The sequence below is a fragment of the Acomys minous genome (genome assembly GCF_964271855.1).
Source record: "Acomys minous genome assembly, chromosome: 5".
NCBI classification, from domain to species: Eukaryota; Metazoa; Chordata; class Mammalia; order Rodentia; family Muridae; genus Acomys; species Acomys minous.
The window spans coordinates 98,113,048-98,134,512 of record NC_140494.1 but is presented as its reverse complement, the minus strand read 5'-3'; the positions used below and the strand labels follow the sequence as shown (position 1 = coordinate 98,134,512).

The window sequence follows — 21,465 nt, the reverse complement described above, 5'->3', positions numbered from 1 at the left end:
AAACAACGTTTGTCCGAGAGGCTGTGGGAGGAAGGGAGGTTGTGGGTGTGGAAGGAGCAATCCTTACAGCCAAGAAATGAGGCCCTGTATTCTGTAGTAGGTGTAGTGCCCCACCCAGAATGTCCACACCCTAATTCCTAGAACCTGTAAATACATTGTATTACATGGTAAACAAAACTGTAGATTAAGGACCTTTAGATGGTTTGCCAAGTGGGCCTAATGTAACCACAGGCTCCTTATAAATGACAGTGAGGCAAGGGTGAAAGAGATTGGAAGATGTCACATTGCTGTCTTTGAAGACAAAAAGGACCCATCAATGCTAGAATGTGGGTGACTTCTAGAAGCTGAAAAAAGCAAATAGATTCTCCCCTAGAAAGTCCTTAGTCCTGGGAGACCGTAAGATAATGCATGTGCATTGTTCTGAGCCACTTGAAGTTTGTAATGTGTTCCAGCAGCAGTAGAACACTAATAAGCATCCTTGGTGTAAAACAGGACACAATCACTTTACAGACAGAAGCATAGGAAAGCAAAAGAAATCCCTAGTGCTGTGAAGCTGGCTCTGTGGGTTAAGTGCTTGCTGTGCAGGTATGAGGACCCAAGTTTGACTCCCAGAACCCTCTCAAAAAAAGCCAAGCACGGTGGCAAGTTATAAACCAGAACTTGAGAGCTAGAGACAGGCAGATCCCTGGGGCTTGCTGGTCAACCAGCATAGCTTACTTAGCGAGCCCCAGGCTGATGAGAACTTACCTCCAACAACTTACCTCCAACAAAAACCAAGGTGGATGGCACCTGAGGTTAACTCCTGGCCTTCACATGTATACATACCCACCGTGTGTGTGTGTGTGTGTGTGTGTGTGTGTGTGTGTGTGTGTGTGTTTGATTAACACATATACAGGGATGGCCACATAGCATCTACTACAGCTGCATCTTTTCCATCCTTTTAGAAAACTCTGCTCCCTCTACTGGCCACTTCATGGTTTAGTATCCCTAAGCAGACCAGAGAACATAGATCTGCCCCAATCAGCTCATCAATGACATCATCTTTAAGTACACTTTAACTACTTTGTCCCACACCCCTGGCCAATCCCAGACTTTGGATTTCCTCACCAAGACCAACTGTTGCTTCTAGGTGTTTCTCTCAATTGTCTGAGAGACAATTGTATTGTATTGTCTGAATCCTGTCCCTTCTACTCTGTTTGTACCTCTCAGACCCGTAATATAGTATAAAGGTGTTAGGAGGTTGAACACTGAGCCAAGTGGCCTCACGTCCAATCTGGACTCTACCTACCCCTGTGGAGTGACTACCCCAGTCTGTACCTGTTTGTGATGTGGAGTCACTAACAAGACCTATTTTCTAGATGTCACACATGATGGCATAAGCCCTTACAGTGCACTCTGAAATTTACCTGGTGTCTTCGCTGCAGGTAATAAAACTTGTCATGTCTGTGTGAATGACATGTACTTATTTCCAAGCTGGGGTCAAAGGGTCAGTTCTATCAACTATAAAAAGTCCTTCCCTGTCCTAAATTGTCACATTCCGCTTAGGATAATCAACACATTTCCAGATTATTTTCTGTATCTGATTTCCACACCTGGTTAAGCCTAAGGCTGGACTGACATACTTGTCATTTGATCTTATCAGTGTCAGGAGTTCAAAAGAACTTTCACCACTAGTTATGAGTGAGGGAAGTGATAAGTGAAAACAGCTAACCAATGTAAAATCAGTTATTTGAAAACACAAGTTGTTGTTGTTGTTCTGTTTTTGTTTTTCGAGACAAGGTCTCTCTGTGTTAGCCTTGGCTGTCTTGTACTCCCTTTGTAGACCAGGCTGGCCTCAAACTCACAGGGATCCTCCTGCCTCTGCCTCCCGAGTGCTGGGACTAAAGGCGTGCGCCACCACGCCCGGCACACAAAAGCTGATCTTTAAAACTGAGGTATGAGGTGCAGGGGATGCATGGGGAGTTAGTGCGGGTGCTTCAAGGCTGAGAGTCAGCACTATGGACTCTCAAACCCGTCTTCTCCTCTGCCTGTTTCTCACCTGTGAGATAACAGCACATTTCTTTATGCCCTGGGAATCAAATAGGAATACTTACCTTCACCTGCAATGGAGTGGAGTTGATAGGAAAGTTTAGGTCTTGAAGAACAGAACAGGAAATGAATTACTTTATTAGAATAAAAACACGTAAACTGCCTGGGCTCCCTGCATCCTGGTCCTCCACTGCCTCACTCATCAGTGCTGAAGTGCAGGATGTGTTCTGTGCATGGAGGCAAGGCTGCGTTCCAGTGCACTGATACAGTCCCTCCAGTGCATTTTACATCAATTATCCAAAGCCCTGGATCAGAAAAGGAGCTGGTTTTTCTCTTTTAGTAGTGAGAAATTTAAGTTGCTTTTCAAAACATTCCTCAGTATGCTTTCCTGATTTGAGACATTTCTGAAATACTACACAGTATCGCGTAACTGATTGGGCAAACATCCTATCGTAATGGAGCTGGGAGGGTACTGCTGAGCTAACTCCTCAGGTACCATCCTGGAAGGCTCTGGAAGGACTTGCTCTCTCACATTGATTTCCTCTCCTTGTCACTTTGCAAACAGTCTTTCTGGACGCGGAACAAACATTGCACCCTGTCCTGTTGACAGACTGGCTAGTGGACACTCAGGTGACAAGGGTTGGAATTTGAGGGACAGCCCTAAGCAAGCCCTGTCTGCAGGCAGGCCCTGCACATAAGGAGTGATGCATCAGGCATCACTTTAGGGGTGCCCCGTGTTGACATCTCTGAAATTTATCAGGTCTTCATTTAGCCTTCCACCTCTGGATTTTTGTTGTTGTTACTGTATTTTTAAGGTTGGACATGATTACCTTGAGTATGTAAGAAGAAAGTAATCATTTCATAGATTTATTACAGATTAACTGAAGAAGGCAAACAGAGCTGAAATACTTTACATGGTGTGTGTGGTGTGTACTGTACAAAGCCAGCTATTTTTTTTTCCCCTCGACACAGGGGATTTTAATTTTTAGTTTATGTCCATTGGTGTTTTTCCTGCATGTGTCTGTGTGAGGTTGTCAGATCCCCTGGAACTATACTTACAGACAGTTATGAGCTGCCATGTGGGTGCTGAGAATTGAAACTAGGTCCTCTGGAAGAACAGTCAGTCCTCTTAACCGCTGAGCTGTCTCTCCAGCCCCTGAGACAAGGTTTCTCTGTGTAGTCTTGTGTGTCTTGAACTTGCTTTGTAGACCAGGCTGGCCTGAACTCACAGAGATCTGCCTGCCTCTGCCTCCCCAAGTGTTTGGACTAGTGGTGCGCATCACCACACACGGCTAAGCTGTGACATCAATTAAAAAAAAAAAAACAATTGTATGGCAGTATCTGGGAAGGAATCTAGTTTTTTCACCTGTACCAAATTCCTCTCTATGTAGATGATTGAACTCTCACAGCTACAATCTACTGACTTTATAGACACCTTTTATTGTTGTTGTTTTGGTTTGGAGTTTTGAAAAAGATTTATCTTAGATATATGCTCTGACTTCATGCAGACCAGAAGAAAGAATCAGATCCCATTACAGATGGTTGTGACCCACTATGTGGTTGCTGGGACTTGAACTCAGGACCCCTGGAAGAGCAGCATCTTAACCATTATTAACTGCTGAGCCATCTGTTTAGGCCTGGTTTTGTAGGTTTTTATTTATATGCTCAAGGACAATTTTATTAGAATTTAAAAGAAAAAACTCCAGGCCAGACAAGCTGTTGATCTCAGCAGCTGCCTGGAGGAAGACAATACAGAAGAAAGAAACCTTTGTGGAACTAGCATTTGTCCAGGGCTGGCAGCTGGTACCACACGGCGGGGAGGGTAGTGGCTTTAGAGAAAGAGTAAGGAAGCCCAAACTACCAGAAAAAAAGCATTCTTAGGTTCTGACCAACATCGGAAAGAAAGAGAGGGAAAAGAGAAAAAGTTACCTCTTTCTGAGTTAGTGTTCAGGAAGGTGAATACACCACCTAAGTGTAGCACCTCACTACAAGGGTGAGTATGCCAGCTGTCCTGTGGTCCTAGTGGTGGTCTCTTGGCCAGGTGGTGGCCCTAGACCAGAGATTCCATTCTCTTGACCAGATGCTTACACTCAATGGGCCGTCATTGCAACTACCATTCCTCAGAAGCGCTAAGATAAATCATTTATGACCTAGATCAGGGATCAGAGGCCCCAAACATGTCTGGTATCTTTGACCTCTTGTTGGACACCTTTGCTGAGGAATGGAAATGACAGATTCATGGTCAGGAAGCTATATAAGCCCTTCCAGAGCTGCCTAGCCAGCAAGCTTCCTGGGAGGAGGCCCATGGCAGTCTGTGCTTGTCAGCGTGGGTGCTCCGCTCCAGCTGGCTAAGGCACCCTGGAAGGAAGGTTCGCAGGTACCCAGAAGCTTCTGTGCCCTGAAGAGACTGAGCTCCAGACTGCCCTCCTCCCTCACAGTTTCCACATGCTCCCCTCTTCCCTCCGTTCTCAGAACAATGTTTCTCTTTATCTTCCCCATGGGCCCTAGCCGACTAAGAATCAATTTCATTTAAAGGTTCTGAATAAAACTTCATCTGGAAAGTTTCTGCAAAGTTAATAAGATAAACGAACCAGTTCAAGTAGAAGGACAACTGCATCTGGTCCTCACCAGCCGTGACTCCCAAAGCCACTGGCTCTGGCCTCGTGTCATCGGGGCTGAGCTCCCCTGAAGTGGAAGGACTGAGTTTTTCTATACTCTGAAAAGAGTACCAGGGAGAGATGGAAAAGGAAGCAGCCCTAATGTCTCTCAAGTCACAAGTCTTAGAGCAATGGCTCTCAACCTGTGGGTTTCAATCCCTTTGGGGTCAAAGGACCCTTTTACAGGGGTCACATATCAGATATCCTGTATATGATACGTATTACAATTCATAGCTAACCAAGTTAGTTATGGAGTAGTAATGAGAATAATTTTATGGCTGGGGGTCACCACAGCATGAGGAGCTGGATGAAAGGGCTGCAGCATCCTGAAGGGTGAGAACCACTCATGTAGAGGTTTTTTTTTTTTTTCTTTTCTTTTCTTTTTTCTGTTGTGCAAGAGACTGGCTTCTGCCACATTTAACTTTCCTGACAGGTTGCTATGTGAGGCCTAAGAGAGTTCATCACCTTAAACCTCAGGATTTTTCTATTTAAAAGTAAGAGCAATAATAATAAGTTGTTATAAGACTGAAGTCTCAAAGGAGTCAGCACACCCCAGGCAGCTAGCCAGCACCAGCCCACCTTCCCAGCTTGTCCTCCTGGGCCTCAGACTAGAAGGTCCCTCTTCACACTGCTTTAGGTGGGGCAGGGTGGCACTTCCAAAGCAGAACCAGACTGGACCCTCCACCACATTTAGTGACAAATTTTATTGATCTGGGAAATTAGACCAATGTAAAGTTATACTATAATGCTGAGAATATACATTCCTTAGTAATTTTGGAGAAAGAACTTCCAAGAGGAAAACAGAGGCATGCTTGTTGGGGCACATCTGTAATCATAGTACTCAAGGCAGCTGGGGCAGAAGGATCCAGAGCTCAAGCCAGCTCAGGATCCTTAGTGAGCCCTTTGAACCAACCAACTAACCAACTGACCAACAAACAAGAGGCAGGCCTGATGGGTCAGGCCCAAAGTCCCAACTACTAAGGAAACTGAGGCAGGATGGCAAGCTCAAAGCCTGTCTGGGCTACAGTGAAAGTTCAAGGCCAGCCAGGGTAATGGTACAATTGTTTTTCAAGATAAAAAGTAAATAGACGGGTAGGATGGTAGAGCATTTGCCTATCATGTGTGAGGCCCTGGGTTCAATCTCCAGTCCTGCCAAAGAAAAAAGGAGCAGAAAGGGCCAGAGCCCAAAGTGGACTCCTATATAATACTAAATGAGGTACTCAGAGGCCACCAAATCCTGAGAGAAAAAGACCCAAGACACACGACAGGAAGACATTTCCACACCTCTCTTCTAATCTCTAAGCAAGCTTAAAGTGTAACTGTGCAGAAGCTGTAGCCAGGAGTTTGAAAAGAGAGCCCTTTGATAGTTGCTTATTGCTGTAGTATAACTCGGGCAGGTGCCACTCACGGCCTTTACACATACGGGATGGTCAATAACTGCCGCCTGACCTTCCACACTATCCCATTAAAGCGACCTTTTGTGTTTGAATGCCTTCCTCTTCCAAACGGTTCCAAATACTCAACTAAGAACTTACAGTGTGTACGTTATCAAAAAGGACAGGCTCTCCTTTCGGACAACAGAACCTAAAACTCCTTCTCTGCAATTCTGCCACTGACAGCTTGACTGAACATTTATCCCCAGGCAGCTCGCTGTTCCCTACAGACAGAAATCCCAAGGATCCATCTTCAGACGGTGACATTTTACATCCATGGACTTTGTGTTGCTGCTAGGTTTTTGAAAGGCAGGGCTCAAGACGTTTGTCTTAGTGACAGACGGTTACTCTCCTCTGGTCTGAAGCCATGAAGGTTTGTCAAGGCTCCAGAAAGTGCCTTTGTGCTCCTCCACGACGACAGCATGTCCCATGTTTCCGGTAACGTGCTCAGCAGGACCGCAGTGGCTTGGCATAGATCGGCTCCAGCAGGTGATGAGTGAGAAGCAGGAAGAGGCCTCCAAGAAAGACAGCGCTGAGGAAAGCCAGCAGGACATAGCGGCCAATGAAAAAGGCATCCACAATCTGGAGAGAGAACAGCAGAATGGACGCTCCGCACCCCACCCCCACCCCACCCCTGCACCCTGCCAGTGTTAACCTGAGATCTGATGGCTGTGCCCACAGTTTCTTTGTAACTTTAGGTAGCATCCTACCCCGGGTTCCTTCTGCATATGGGTAGGAAAACCTGCAGTTCCCTGACTATGAGATACGAGGTTTTCAGGGAAAAAGGGGGCGGGGGAGAAAAAAAGAAGAACAAGAACAACTAATAACAATAAAGTACGGGAAACAAATGGCTCAATTTAGGAGAAAGGGTGGCGACTCTGAAGCTTTCATCACAAGGGTTCTGAACCCTAATTGCAAGGGAGCGAGGGAAAGTGGCTACTTACCTAAGACATTAAAACACTAAAAGGGTGTGTAACCTGCCTCATCATACAGTTGGTTGCCTGGTAACCAGTCACATGGGAAGGCCTACTTCTACTGGAACCTGCATCTGGTATTGGCTCTAACCAGATGTCTGCTGTCCAATTTTTTTTTTTTTTTTTGGTTTTTCAAGACAGGGTTTCTCTGTTTAGCCTTGGCTGTCCTGAACTCACTGTGCAGATCAGGCTGGCCTCTAACTCACAGTGATAGGCCTGCCTCTGCCTCCCAAGTGTTGGGATTAAAGGGGTGTGCCACCACGCCCGGTTGTCTGCTGTCCACTTCTAAAGAGCACAGCTCTATTCTCCCCAAAGCTAAGCAGTGGTGCTTAAATGGGCGGGGAAAGCATCTTACATAAACCGAATGAGTGCCTAACTTCACAGAAGCTGTGAGAGCTCATTTCCTGGAGAGATCCCCCAATCCTGATGGTAACTGTCACAGCCTAAATAATGACCCAGAGATCCTCATCCCAGAACCTGCAAACACACAGACTGCATGACAAAGTGGGGTTAAGGCTGTGACCTTAAAGTAGGAAGCTTAGCTTGGATTATCCAATCTGAGCAGGCCCAATGTTTAACAGACTCTTTCAAAACAAAAGACACTATGGAGGCAGAGGTAGGCAGACCTCCAGTGAGTTCTGGACCAGCAGAAGCTTCACAGTGAAACTCTGTCTCAAGAAACAAAAGCAGCAGAAAACAGGCTCAGGAAATGAGATGTGAGACAGATGCAGTCAGAGGGGTGACACGCTGCTGGCTCTGAAGATGGCCATAGACGGAAGCCATGGGCCAGGCACTAGGAGCAGCCGCTGCAGCTGGACCAGGTCAGGAACCTCTGGAAAGATGCATAGCCCTGCCCTGCTCGCCCTTGATTATAACTCAGGGAGACTGCTAACCCACACGACTGTAGATAATAAATTTATCGTAGGAACCATTATGTTGGCAAGAATTTGTTACAGCAGCAACAGGAAGCTGATACAGTGTTGATGCACAAAGCACCTGAACCATCTAAGCAGAGGTATGAGATCCAAAGACATCAAGAAGAAGGCTGCAGCCACCCCAGCTGCTCCTGAGACTGTCCCAACAGTCAACCTACAACCAAGGTCAGGTTGATAAAATAGCTTTAACATAACTTTGACCTTGGCTGTGGTACTGAACAAGTCTCTCGCGGGCTACATGTTTGCTCGCTCGACTGTTTCACTTTTTAATTAGCCAATTAGCAGGCCTTGGGTGCAGAAGGCCCAGGCCATGTATTATTGATACGGTATTGAGCCAGGACGCTGCAGGGGCCAGCTCTCAGAACCTGAGAAGGAGAACTCTGATTCTGCTGGCCATGCTGACAAACATATTTTGCCCAATCCTGCTTCTCTCCTGAGTCCAAAACGCCTGTGACAGAAGAGAGGGATTGATTTAGAAGCAGTGCTTGCTTTGTGCCTTTTCCAGTAGTCATAGTTGCAGTAATTACAAATATGGCAACATGTATCACTCTTCTCTCCTAAACACAAAGACACTGGGTTAGACTAGACTCAGAGAGAGCCTGACACCCAGGGGAGTAACTCCTGGAATTTGTGTGGTGAGCAGAATTTTCCTTAGAGTTTCCAGAACTAATTTTCTCCCTTTCACTATCCTAGGTAGAGCTGAGAGAGTGTGTTCATTTGACTTCAAACATTATGTAGTTTTCTGGACTGTATCAAATGGATAATCTGCGGATCTGGAGAACGGCCTCTGATACTATAGGTACTATTGATACTATTGGGTTCCAACAAATGTGAATTATTTTGTTTGCTGTTTTGTTTTTTAAGATAGGGTTTCTCTGTCTGTCCTGGGTGTCCTGGAACTCACTTTTTAGACCAGGCTGGCCTCAAACTCAGACATCCACCTGCCACTGCCTCCCCAGGTGTCGAATTAAAGGCGTGCGCCTCCACTGTCTGGCAAGTTTGAAGATTTTGTGGATAGAGCTCAGCTTAAACCCTTGCTCTGCTGCTTTTGGGACTGTGTGAGCGTGGGCACATCACCTGAACCTCGTACCTAGAAAACAATAGCACCAACTTCATACCACTAGGGTTTGCCTTTTGGTTTCAACGAGACACTATAAACAAGGCATTTAGTACATGTCTTGAAATACAGTAATCCTCTAAGAATGTTAGCTATTATCATTGCTTCCTACTTCAAAATTAAAATAGCTGTTAGGAGGGAACAGGACACCACAAAAAGATGTAATAGCAGAAGCCTATGGGTCTAAGACCAGCCACACACGGTAGACCCAGGGCCCCAGTGAAGTCAGGCATGAACCAGGTGAGGTCTGCAGAAACAGGACAATGAGAGAGACAATAAAAATCTGTTGACAGAAGTAGAGGCTGGCAGATGTGGTCGAAGGAATAAAGATGACAGAATCACCTGTAACTTTGCCTTCTGTCTCCTATGGAAAGGCCCCTCTCACCCACTTTTCTTGATGGACACCACAAGTGGCAAATGTCAGTCTCAGAGGATGGAAAATGATGTCACTCAGTGCCCAGAGCACTCCCATCGATTTTGACCAGGATCTGAGATTCCGAAATCAATGCTACCAGGAACGGGGACACCAGACTCAAGGCCTATGCCAGTTCCAGTTTCTGACTCTTCTCTCTTTCTGTCTCTACAGTAAGGAGTGGCTTCCCATACTGTCATTCAACTTGATGCAAGTGGCACGTGACAGAACACCAGGTAAGTCACTGCCTGGTGGTGCAGCAGATGGGATGCCTACGGCCTTGATCCAGGGGAAAGGGACAGGGGCCTTGCAACTCCCTTGGCGCCCCATCATTGTTTGAACAGGTTGCAGGGCAGGATGGAAGAGATTAGGGGCAAAATGAAACCCAATAGCTTTACCTTCACTTCGACCTCTGGGTCTGGGAATTCACTGGCTCGAGGGAAAAGCAACAGAACTATAGTGATGATCAGAGCACCAAGGACGACAAAGACGATGGAGAACCTAGGGGGGCATGGGGGGGAGGGGAGAAGAGACCCGAGCATCAGAAGCAGTGCTGACAGTCCAATTCCATCCACATGGGCCAGTCTTGGCTCCTCCCCCAGGGTCACAGTCCCTTAAGATCCACAAAGTCCTCCACTCCAAAGTCTTGCTTCCCAGACAGGTACCAGCTGGGTGCATTCCTATTTATTCCTGATAATTTCCAATTCCTAAGAATGGGAATTCATAGTTTTCTGCACAAAGTGTGCACTCACACATATGACTCCACACACACATCCCTTCCATCCCTACATGCTTTTATTCTTGTCAGACCAGAACACTTCAGTGAATACTGTGGCTCTCTGTTTATTAGACTTAACCCTGCCAAACTATGTATCTCAAGTGCCTACAGGATTAGGTTATGGCCTGATATAGAGGGCCAGGCCAATTCAATGTTAACTTGAGTGTTGGTGGGCCCAGGCTAGAGCCTTAGGGATTAGACCAAGCGTGTGCCATAAATTTGAACAATTATACAAAACTTCCACCTACAACTCCTTAGGACCTCAACAGTAGCCAAAGCAAATTTTCTTATCATCTCTGGTCTCTAGCCCCGACCCATGTCTTCCACAGTGAAAACTGAAAAACACACTTCCATCTCCTCCCACCTCTGCCTCAGAGCATAAATAACACAGTTAGTGCTTATGATAAGAGGGTAAAATGCAACTCATTCAGTCTGCCAGTAATTACAAAAATGATCTTCTGAATTCTAAATGTTTAATGAGCATCAGCGATTTTTGCCTCTAATTGCTTTTACCTAGGACTCCCGGCTGAAAAGAATGCCTTACCTAGCTACCCCAGAGGCTCTGGATAACAGCACACACAGCAGTAGCACCGACACCCAGATCAGAGCGAGGAGGAACACGCCGGCACCTACTCCCAGCACCATGCCAGCCATCCTAGGGGACAGAGAGCAGCATTAGCCTGGCTGGACCCCCTCCCTCTCTTACTGTTCAGACAACACAGAAAGCCTGTGCTCAGTATGGGGAATCTTGATAACTAGTAGGTCAGGAGGCTCACTCATGACGGATCTTTAATTTTCAGAATGTCCAGCCCCAGAGTCCCTTAATGAAAACCGGGAATATAGAACCCAGAGCTTTCTTTGTGGGGGACGTGGGAGGTTGAAGGAAGGCTGCTTCCTGCTCTCCATGTTGTCATTTCAAATTTGATCTCTTCAGCTCTACTTTGACTTAGAAATCTGAGCTTTCTCCCTCCACAAATCCTAACCAAGAACTCTCTCAGAAGGCTGCAAGGCCAAAGCAGACAGCCGAAGCGTCAGTTAAACCTGAGGTATGAACTTGGACTCAGCGGGCAGAAATTTCCACTCTGTTGTCAAGTTCTTACTCACAGAAGGAAGAAACGCCCAGTTCCTAACAGGATAGACATCCCCCTTTTGGGCACTTATGATATGCTAAGTGTTTAGTCATGGCAAGCAGAAAGGTATTACATCTGAGCTATACAAGGGGCAAGTTAGTGTTCGTTTCCTATTTATGGCTCACAACAGTAATTCGACCGTCTCTCATTTCTTGCGATCATGGATCTAAAACAGATGTGTATGCAGGGCTATGCGCCCCCTATAGGATCTAGAAGGGGATGCTTCCTTGTGTCCTCCTGTTTCTGGTGGCTCCAGGCATTCCCTGGCTGGTGCCTCCTGTAACTGTCACCTCCACATGACATTTCCCTTCTGCCTTCTGTCTACCCATTATCACCAGATTTAAGATCTAATTACACGTGCAAAGATCCTTTAGCCAAATAAATCACATTTGCAGATGCTGAAAGTTAGGACATGTTTTGGGGGGAGCAGTATTTACTCCACAAATGAGGTAACACGATTCTCAAGCATGTCCCTGAGTTTCCCTTTCAGTATCAGAGACAAATCTTAAGAAAACAGATTCTTCCTTAGGTTTCTAGGCGTCTCTACATGATGATTTAAATACAATGAGAAGAGCCTGAGGTATTCCATTGTCAGCTTATTGGAAAAGATTCTAAGCATGGACTGGAAAAAAAAAGAAAAGGAAAAAAAAGTTTATTCAACCAACATTGGGCAGTGCCCGCCATGGAAAGCATTGTGCTCCTAGTTAGGGTGACAAAGGTAATGAAGATACATATTCCAGCAAAAGCTTAAGGTCTCCAGCTATCTGTTCTATATTCTGGTTTGCAACAAAAGCAAAGCATGCCAGAGCTGACACAGGGAGAAGGTTACGGGAGATGCCAGCACTAGCACACGTGGGAAGGACTCAGGGAGGCAGCATCGGAGAGTAGAGGGAGCTCCCACTCGCCTGTGTCCTCTCTGCAGGGCACTCTGCTCTCAGTAGAACCCCATGACATCATGTCAGCAACTGCAGCAGCAAGGCAAGTCCTTCCCTGCCTCTAGGTCTGTGTACTTGCTGTTTCCACAGGTAGGGTTCAACCCTCAGGCGCCCCCCGCCCCCAAATGAGGCAGGCACCTGCTATTTGGCTACTTGTGTGGCTGGACTGGCCTCTGCTCATGGTTGATAGCATGGCCTCATCAGAGGAAGATTATCCTTAGAGAGCCCTTCTCTGACTTCCCATCTATGGTAACTCTCCAAAAGAGTTAGTCTCTCTATTTCTTTCAGAGCAGCCTTTACCACCATCTTTAACGACCCAGGCTCTCGAATGCCAGGCAAATGCTCTACTACTGATCTACAGCCGCAGCCTCCACAGTTAACACCTCTATCCATTTGTTACAGGTTCATCTTCTGTCTCTCTTATTCAGATACTAAACCCCTGAGGACAGAAACTTTCTTGCCCACCCTGCTCTCCTCAGTTCTCAGGATAAAGATTATGAGCAACCAATATTTGCTGGTGGAGACATGAAGCCGCGCTGGCCAGTCTGCAAAGTGAAGTGGGAGATAAGGCCACAGCAAGGTGTAAAAAGATGACAGGAACCTGCTGGTTAATACACTGCACAGGGTTAACAAGGGAAGTGGCTCACAGAACAGTGGAAGTGATTAACAGAGTGGAAAATTTAAAACCATAAGGTGTAAAAGTAGCATTCTGAAGTGCTTTGAATTTAATATACCCTCAAAGGCGCGTTGTGGGGGGTGGTTTAAGCAGGAACAGGGCTCACAGTCCACAGTGGCTCTGACTGGAGGTGGAGACCTACGAGGGATCTTCCAGTGAGGCCTCAGACCACGGCACAGAGCTAGAACCAAGGACAGTGCCTAACACTAGACCCTCAAAGGGAAGCTGTGTTTAGGCAGAGGCAGGCAGATTTCTATGAGTTTGAGGGTAACCTAGTTTGCAGAGCGAGTTCCAGGGCAGCTAGAGCTACACAGAGAAACCCTATCTCAGAAAATAACAACAACAAAAACAAAAAAGAAAGAAAAGTGAAATACACTTTTTAAAAGGTAGTGATTCTTTACAACATGCAATTCTACATAGACACATACAAACACGTGACAGACAACAGAACATGGTACCTGGGCATTTCATGGGGTTGCGGGAGATGAGGTAAAGGGGCTAGTGTAAGACAGACTAGCCCTGAGCTAGCTCTCAGAGCCAGGTGATAGGGGAGTGGACAATGGCTTCACTGTTTTCTAAACATATGAACAGAGTTCAAGCCTGCATAGTAAAAATATGTGTGCATATGTACACTTGTATAAATATGATTAAATGCAACAATATTTGTAAGATTTTTGTGGCTAAAATTATGCAGCTTTATGCAAAGGCCTTTTAAAAGTACCTGGAAAATGGAATAAAGCAGGCTGTATAGAGAAGTAACTCAGGCTTTCAGATGGGATGGTCTAATTAAAAGATCTCAATTTTTCTTAACGTAAAAAATTCAGTGTAATTCTAACCAAAAATCCAAAAGTATTTTTTTTTAAGGGACGGGAAAATGAATCCCAAATTCATACAGGAGAGTAAAGAGCCAAGAATAGCCAACACCACTCTGAGAACTAAGAATGGCAATGTGCCTTTCTTGTCACCAACTGCCGCCGACACATTATAAAACCAAGGTAATTAAAACAGTGTGACAGTGGGACAAAGACACATGGACCAATAGCACGAAACTGAAAGCCCAGACACAGATCTGTACATTTGTGAGAACCTCATATGCCCTGGGAAGGAGCTGGCTTCATGGCCCAGTGTGTAGAGGGTTTCACAGTGGTGGGAACACAAATGATTATCTAACCAGGAAACAGTAAAACTCGACCTCTACTCTGCAGCCTGTACAGAAGTCGATTTTTAGTGGAAGTAATTCATAGTGAAATAGCATCTGTTTAAATATATGAATGTTCAGGCTGACTACCCTAGAATACATAATGAAGTACAGTACTCAGATGCTCGCACCTAAACTTAGAAGCACCATGAGTGCGAAAGCCCCACGTGCAGACTATGCAGGTGTGTGGTGCTGGCAGCTCAAATACCACGAGCTGTGCTGCCTTCGGTTATATTTTTCTAGACTGAGGAACAAGCCTCGTTAAAGTTCCAAGCCACAGATCAGTATAATTTTTCCCTTGATTTACATTCCTGGAAATTACACTTTACTAAACTGTGCCAAAATTTTTCATTATGTTAACACACACACACACAAATGGAGTTGGGTTGTAGGCCCAGCTAATTATTAAATGAGTATCCTAGAGAGCCATGGGAAGTCACACAAGACGCAGGGTGGTAGCCCAACATTACCAACACCCAACATTCTTAGCTCTCTGGTACATTCTAAGCACAATAATAACTAAATATGGCCTCACAGATCATCAGATGTCCTTTGGGGCATGCAGTTCCCTTGAAAGTTCAGAAAAAAAGTTCTAGAAACTCTCATACAAGGAAACACACACAAGGACATTCATTGTAGTTTCAATAGCAAAACAGGAGGGGAAAGCCATATACCTATCAAGTGGACTTGTTATATTTTCACAATGAACGCTTCAAACGAATGGACTTGTTCTATGTACGCTGACACAGATACACATCAAAAACAGTACTGAGTGACAAAAGCAAGCTCTGAGCCAGGAACAGTGGCCCGTGTCTGTACTCCCAGCACCTGGGGGGATTGAGGTAGAAGGCTCTCTAGTTCCCGGCCAGCGAGGCCCCATCTAAAACAAGCACAGACACACATACAAATACAGAAGTACATAACAAGCTGCCTTTCCATTTTCCTCTTCCAGGGACAGTGCTTAGAGATACCTGGCGTAGTCGAGTGTCTGACATACCGAAGTAGGCTCTCCCACAATACAGCCTCTACAAAACGAGGCTGTCTCCAGCCACTGGCAACAGGACTGTTCACCTTTATACCAAGAAGGCTGGGGGAGCACCTACATCCACACGTGGTGTGCACCCAGGCTGACTTCAAGGGGTTCCTGCTCTAAGACCTGAAGTCCTTATGACATTGTCTAAGACAAGCCAGCAGGGTCTACGGTGATTCCACGCGTGCTAAGTGTGTCCACGACGGAATCAAGTGGCTTTCCTTACCGAGGAGCAGAAAACTGTTGTGAATGTGTAGAAAGCACAGAGTCAGAAAGCAAAATTAAAATGGAGCTTTTTTAATTAAAAAAAAAAAAATCAAAGCTCGAGGGTAAAAAAAAGTAAGTAAAAGCTGTAAACTGAAACCCAAAGTACATAATTTATATTTTGAACTATAATATCTTCAATTAAATTACATACATATAGAGCAACAGCATCATGGCATGGCTACTGGGTTGGGGAGATGGTTCAGTAGTAAAGAGCTTGTCCTGAGGTAGAAGGAGTTGAGTTAGGTCAGAACCCGTATGGAAAATGCTTGAGATTGCAGTGCTGCCAAGGTAGAGACAGGAGCCTCCCTGGAGCATGCTGGCCAGCCACTCTAGCCTAACAGCTCAAGGTCAATAAGAGACCTGCCTCAAATGCGGTAAATAAGAGTTTTGACAATGACACCTGAGCTTATCCTCCGGTTTCCACACATGCAAGTGTCTCAACCCCAAAGGAATGTTAACTATTTAAGATATCCATTTCTTTAAAATAAAAACCATGAACATGATGCTGGGATGCTAGTATTTATTAATCTGGCTGATGGACATCACTATTTATTATAGTACCCAAACCAGAGATTTCAATAGCCTCTAGTTTTTAAACCTTTGTGAGACTTAATTTTTAGTTTTTTTCAATACTTACTTTTATTTTATGTGCATTTGTCTTTTGCCTGCATAGATGTCTACGTGAGGGTGTTAGATCTCCTGAGACAGGAGTTACAAACAATTATGAGCTGCTAAGTGGGTGCTGAGAATTGAACCCCCATCCTCTGCCAGTGTTTGTTTGTTTGTTGTTTTGTTTGTTTTAGACATCGTTTCTGTGTAGCCTTGGCTGTCCTGAACTCACTTTGTAGACTAGGCTGGCCTTGAACTCACAGCGACCACCTGCCTCTGACTCCCGAGTGCTGGGATTAAAGGCACTAGGCTTCTGCCAGTGATCTTACCACAGAGCCCTCTCCCAGCCCTGAGACTTACAGGACTTCTTGATTTTTAAAAGGTAACTGATAGCTCAATTTGGTTGTTTCAGGCCTATAATCCCAGCTCCCTGAGTGGCTGAGGCAGAAGAATTTTAAGTTCAAGATCCACCTAGGCAACTTGGTAAGACTATTTGAAAATAAAGTTACCAAAGAAAAGAAAAGAAAAATTAAAAAGGGGAGGGTTAGAGAATTACCTAGTGGCAGAGCTCTTGCTTAGAATCACATGATTTGGGAGCACAGAGTGGAGATGGGTGACCAGTTGGGAGACATGAACAAACTCTTATCACCTAGAAATTGGGATGAATGCCAGCTGAAGCTGGTAACATCGGAAACATTGATCTGTCCCACAGAAGATGCCGACAGGCTCAGGTGACACTGAGTTACATGTGTGGTATAAGTGATGGGATAAACGGCCACAAGCACTTCTAAAATGATGGTCAACATTTTATAGCATGTGTGTGTGGTTTCGGCCGGTGCTTATGAACGCCAGAAGAGGGCGTTAGATCCTTCAGACTGGAGGTACAGGTGGTTTTAATCCTGGGAAGTGGACTCCCTTCTCTGGAAGAGCAGAAAGTGATGTTAGCAGCTGAGCCATCTCTCCTGTCCCAGTGACCCTCTGATCCTTCCGGTATGTGGACCACTCCCTGTTTATGATGTGCTGGGGACAGAGCTCAGGGCCTCCTGCATGCTAAGCCATCTGAACTACACACCGGAGCCTCTGGAATAGCTATTTGTCGTGAGATTTGATTAAAACAACAACAACGAAAAATGTTCGTTTACTTAAGAGTCAGAATACCATTCAAATATTCTTTGAGAGTTGATGGCTTAACCAACACAATTTTACGATTAAAATTAATTCGAAACAAGTAACCTAGAGTAGGAAAAACAATCTGTATAAAAGTAAACACCTTATGTAGCATCTGACAAGAGCAAGACCAGGTGTGTTTTGTTTGTCGGTTGATTGGTTTTTGTTTGTTTGGTTTGGTTTTTCGAGACAGGGTTTCTCTGTGCAGCTTCGTTTGTCCTGGACTTGCTTTGTAGACCACGCTGGCCTCGAACTCACAGAAATCTACCTGCCTCTGTCTCCCAAGTGCTGGGATTACAGGCGTGCACCACCACGCCCGGCTTGGTGTTTGTTTTTCTCGCTGTGAGGGATGAAGGGCTCTTTGTAAATCCCCAGGCCCTTTTGAATATATGTGTCCTGCTTTCTTCCCTCCGTCTAAGGTTGGTTCAACATGCCCTTTCGCCCAGTTCCCAGGGAAAACAGAAAGTTCTGCACCCAGGGCTCACTGGATGAAAAAAAACCCTGCTCACTACCAGGCTGAGGTTTCTCTGTGTAGCCTTGGCTGTAGCTCTGTAGAGTAGGCTGGCCTCAAACTCTGAGATTCACCTGCCTCTGCCTCCAGAGCGCTGGGACTAAAGATCAGCTCTACCACACCGCGCTCTTTTTAACTTTCTTTATTACTTATCCCAAACCTGTCATCCTAGCATTGAAAAGGCTAGTGCATGGGGATTGATTACAAGACCCATCTAAAACAAAAAACAAAAAACCGAAGGTCTGAGTGCTCCCACTTTAAAAACTTCAGTTCCATTTAGGTTTTAATACATTATGCTAATACCTCCATCTTTGTTGGTCAATCACACGCAAATCTGGGGGAAAATAAACTTTCATGCCCCCTAAACACCACCGAGGTGAACCCTGACAACAGAAAGAGGGTGCCTCGCTTTTCTGCTCTTTTCCCTGGGTAGGCAGCGATTCAGTCTGCAGGATGCACCACATCCGTTCTGGAACACTGGGATCTGAGCTGTAATCCCAGGCCTGCCTGCAGGTAGGGTAGCCTGCGATGGTCTGCGCACCTCCCACCCTCCTTTCCCAGCCTCTCGGCCTCACCTGGCTCTCAGGTTCCTTTCCGGGACTCACACCTCGCACTCAGTACCCCTCACCGGGGCTTTGGTCTACTTTGGACGAATCACAAGTGGGGTTTCATTTAGAACATTTATGATAGACCAATCAAAGTCGGTCTTTCAGCAGTTAGCATCCTCCTCATTAGCTGACATTTGCTGTGGCGCCAGGCAACGCAAAGCGTGGTGGGTGGTGAGCACGTCAGTCTCTCTTACGCCCTTCCATTGGTCGATCGTGTACCAGTCCCCAGTTTCGGTTGGATGGCAATGCTTGTCAATCACATCTCCTTAACCACTAAATCCTCGGACAACAACGGAAAGACCTTGTGGTAGTTTCTAGCAGTCACTGATGAGATTGCTGGGCTTGGCGGTGTAGCGGAGAGCTGTTCTCTGGTTTAGACACCAGCGCCTGTCCCTAATACGCGGGGAGGGGGAGCGGGAGCGGGACGAGGGTGGGACTAATGTTGTTGGGGCAAGGCAAATTGGCTTAGCCCCTCAGGGTCCCTAACATCCCTCCTGAATTGAGTCCGGATTACTAGTTGAAATTAGATAGCGTTCTCTTATCCTTACTCAGCCTTATGTTATTGGCCATTATTCTTACCTCAGCTTTTGACATATACAGAAGCAAAGGTCAGGGAAACCAAGAGACAAACTGGGGGAAAGGCCAGAGGTCAAATAAACCTTTTTAAATATTGACGTGCAGCTCGTCCACACTTGCCTAACTGCTACCCAGAATTTGTCAAGATGTTGTGTCTAGGCTATAGGGTCTTCCATCAAAAGATCAGACCATAAATGGGATCTCTCCCCTCCCCTCCCCTCCCCTCCCCTCCCCTCCCCTCTCCTCTCCTCCCCTCTCCTCTCCTCTCCTCTTTCTTTCCCTCCCCCTCCCCTTCCCTCCCTCCTCTCACTATCTCCTTTCCCTCCAGGGTCTCACTATTTACCCCTCGCTGTCGTGGATGGAACTCATCATGTAGACCAGGCTGGCCTCGAACTCAGAGGTCGGCCTGCCTCTGTCTCCCTAGTGCTTGCTGGGATTAAAGGCGTGGGCCATAAGCCTGGCTTTCAGTGCACTCTGTTTCCGAGTTACTGCCTTATGATGAAGTGGGGGGGGGCCGGGGCAGGGCGGGGCAGGGCGGGGCAGTGATTGAATTTTACTGACTGCAGAAATCTACAGGTTCTTACCTCTTATCAACTGAACCTTAGCTGACCCATTAAAGGGCTATGTTATTGTTACTGTAGCTATGTGCCATTAGCTGAAAGGATACAGAAGAAATCAAATGTGACTCCAGTCTTAATGAGTTTTGTATATTTTTGTAGTGTCAAGCCAACAACACAAGATATTACAATATTCCAAACCTTAATTTATAGTTAACCGTTCCAGAGGACAGCAATGCTCCACACCTCAGAATACTTCCGCTGTTTAAATTTTTATTTCCTGTGTATGAATGACTTGCCTACATGGTGCGTGTGTACCGCATACATGCACATGTCCCTGCAGGTCAGAAGACATCTGCAGCAGTCCGTCTAAGGTCTAACTATGAACCCATCTAAGGTAACCAACCCACTGATGGGGTTGGAGCGCTCAGGATTCAGTTACTTTTTCTCAGGCCCATCAGAGCTGGCCACTGCGCCTTTCAGGAGCTGTAGGTCCAACCGATAAAGAGCAAGTCCTTTTGTTACAATGTTCTTCTTTCCCAAGCAGACATATAAAAGCAAAAACAAGAAGCAACATTCACTTGTCTTTCTCAAATGTGTAAAATCATTGGCTCTGCTGTTGATATAGGGGGAGTTATTGGGGGGGGGGGCAAACGAAGCCAGTAGGTGTGTTGGGTTAGTGAATGCTATGATCTTATGAGGACATGCAAAGTTTTCTTGTAAATTTTATAGTTGTCAAAATGTTTTTTGGATCAAGTATGGTGAACCTGTAATCTTGACATTTAGGAGGCTGATGCAGGAGGATCACCATAACTTCAAGGCAGGCTTAGGTTATGCTGTAATAGCATTCTCAAATTGTGGGTCATGACCCCTTTGGGGGTCAAACAACCCTTTCACAGGAGACACGTACCATCAGAAAACATATTTACATTATGATTCATAACAGTAACAAATTAGTTATGAAGTACCAAGAAAATGATTATTTTTGTTTGTTTGTTTTTGTTTTTCAAGACAGGGTTTCTCTGTGTAGCCTTGGCTGTCCTGGACTCACTTTGTAGACCAGGCTATCCTTGAACTCACAAAGATCCACCTGCCTCCGTCTCCCAAGTGCTGGGATTAAAGGCGTGCGCCACCACCGCCCAGCATAACAAAAAATAATTTTATGGTTGGAGGGTCACTACAACATGAACTGTCTTAAAGAGTTGAAGCATTAAGAAAGTTGAAAAATGCTGAACTTCTTCTCAAAAACAAACAAAGCTGGGGTTGGTGATACCTTTAATCCCAGCACTGGGGAAGCAGAGGCAGAAGCAGGTGGATCTCTTTAGTTAGAGGTAGCCTGGTCTACAGATGGAGTTCCAGGACAACTAGGCATATACAGAGAAGAAATCCTGTCTCAAAGCAAACAAACAAAACAAGACAAAAAAACAAACACCAAAATCTTTTCCTCTTGAGATCCATGATTTTGTTTTGCGTGTATATTTTCTCAAAAGAAAAATACTTTGTCATGTAGAATTCAAAATTCTATGGCCATGAGTGTTTTGACTGTCACAGGTATGTTCATTTGCTCATGTTGACTGTGCCTAGTTTCTCTGCAGTAACAAAAGCTGAGCAGTAGCTACAGATTATGAGGGTAACCTAAAATACTTACTCCAGGGAACTTTTAGACAATGTTGAGGCCGGGCGAGGTGGTGCATGCCTTTAATCCCAGCTCTTGGGAGGCAGAGGCAGGCAGATCTCTGTGAGTTCAAGGCCAGCCTGATCTACAAAATGAGTCCAGGACAGCCAAGGTTACACAGAGAAACCCTGTCTCGAAAAACTCAAAAACAAAAATTAGAAAAAAAAAAAAAGACAGCCTTGATTCTCACTA

The 21,465-nt window shown here is 45.6% G+C and overlaps 2 protein-coding genes across 5 annotated transcripts in view; one reads left to right on the top strand and one right to left on the bottom strand.

Annotated features, from left to right (window-relative positions):
* SLC37A2 (solute carrier family 37 member 2) overlaps window positions 1-16,178 on the top strand; it is a 41,853-nt gene extending 25,675 nt beyond the window's left edge. The window contains exons 20-22 of the transcript XR_014779277.1: window positions 8,721-8,826; window positions 9,731-9,792; window positions 15,226-16,178. The gene's annotated coding sequence lies outside the window, so the exon portion shown is untranslated. The remainder of the gene's footprint in view (window positions 1-8,720; window positions 8,827-9,730; window positions 9,793-15,225) is intronic.
* Window positions 5,371-18,577, bottom strand: TMEM218 (transmembrane protein 218). Of its 4 annotated transcripts, XM_084781862.1 has the most exons (5): window positions 18,433-18,577; window positions 10,879-10,989; window positions 10,165-10,263; window positions 9,955-10,057; window positions 6,431-6,700 (listed from the first exon to the last, which is right to left on the bottom strand). In XM_084781862.1, the coding sequence occupies exons 2-5, from the start codon at window positions 10,986-10,988 to the stop codon at window positions 6,566-6,568; spliced, it is 447 nt and encodes a 148-aa protein (XP_084637988.1). In that variant the 5' UTR covers window position 10,989; window positions 18,433-18,577; the 3' UTR covers window positions 6,431-6,565. The 4 variants fall into 4 exon arrangements, with proteins under 4 accessions (XP_084637985.1, XP_084637986.1, XP_084637988.1 ...); XM_084781859.1 differs by lacking the exon at window positions 10,165-10,263 and having other exon boundaries at window positions 5,371-6,650; XM_084781860.1 differs by lacking the exons at window positions 10,165-10,263; window positions 18,433-18,577 and adding an exon at window positions 16,208-16,282 and having other exon boundaries at window positions 5,371-6,650.
* Window positions 18,578-21,465: the final 2,888 nt, after the last annotated feature.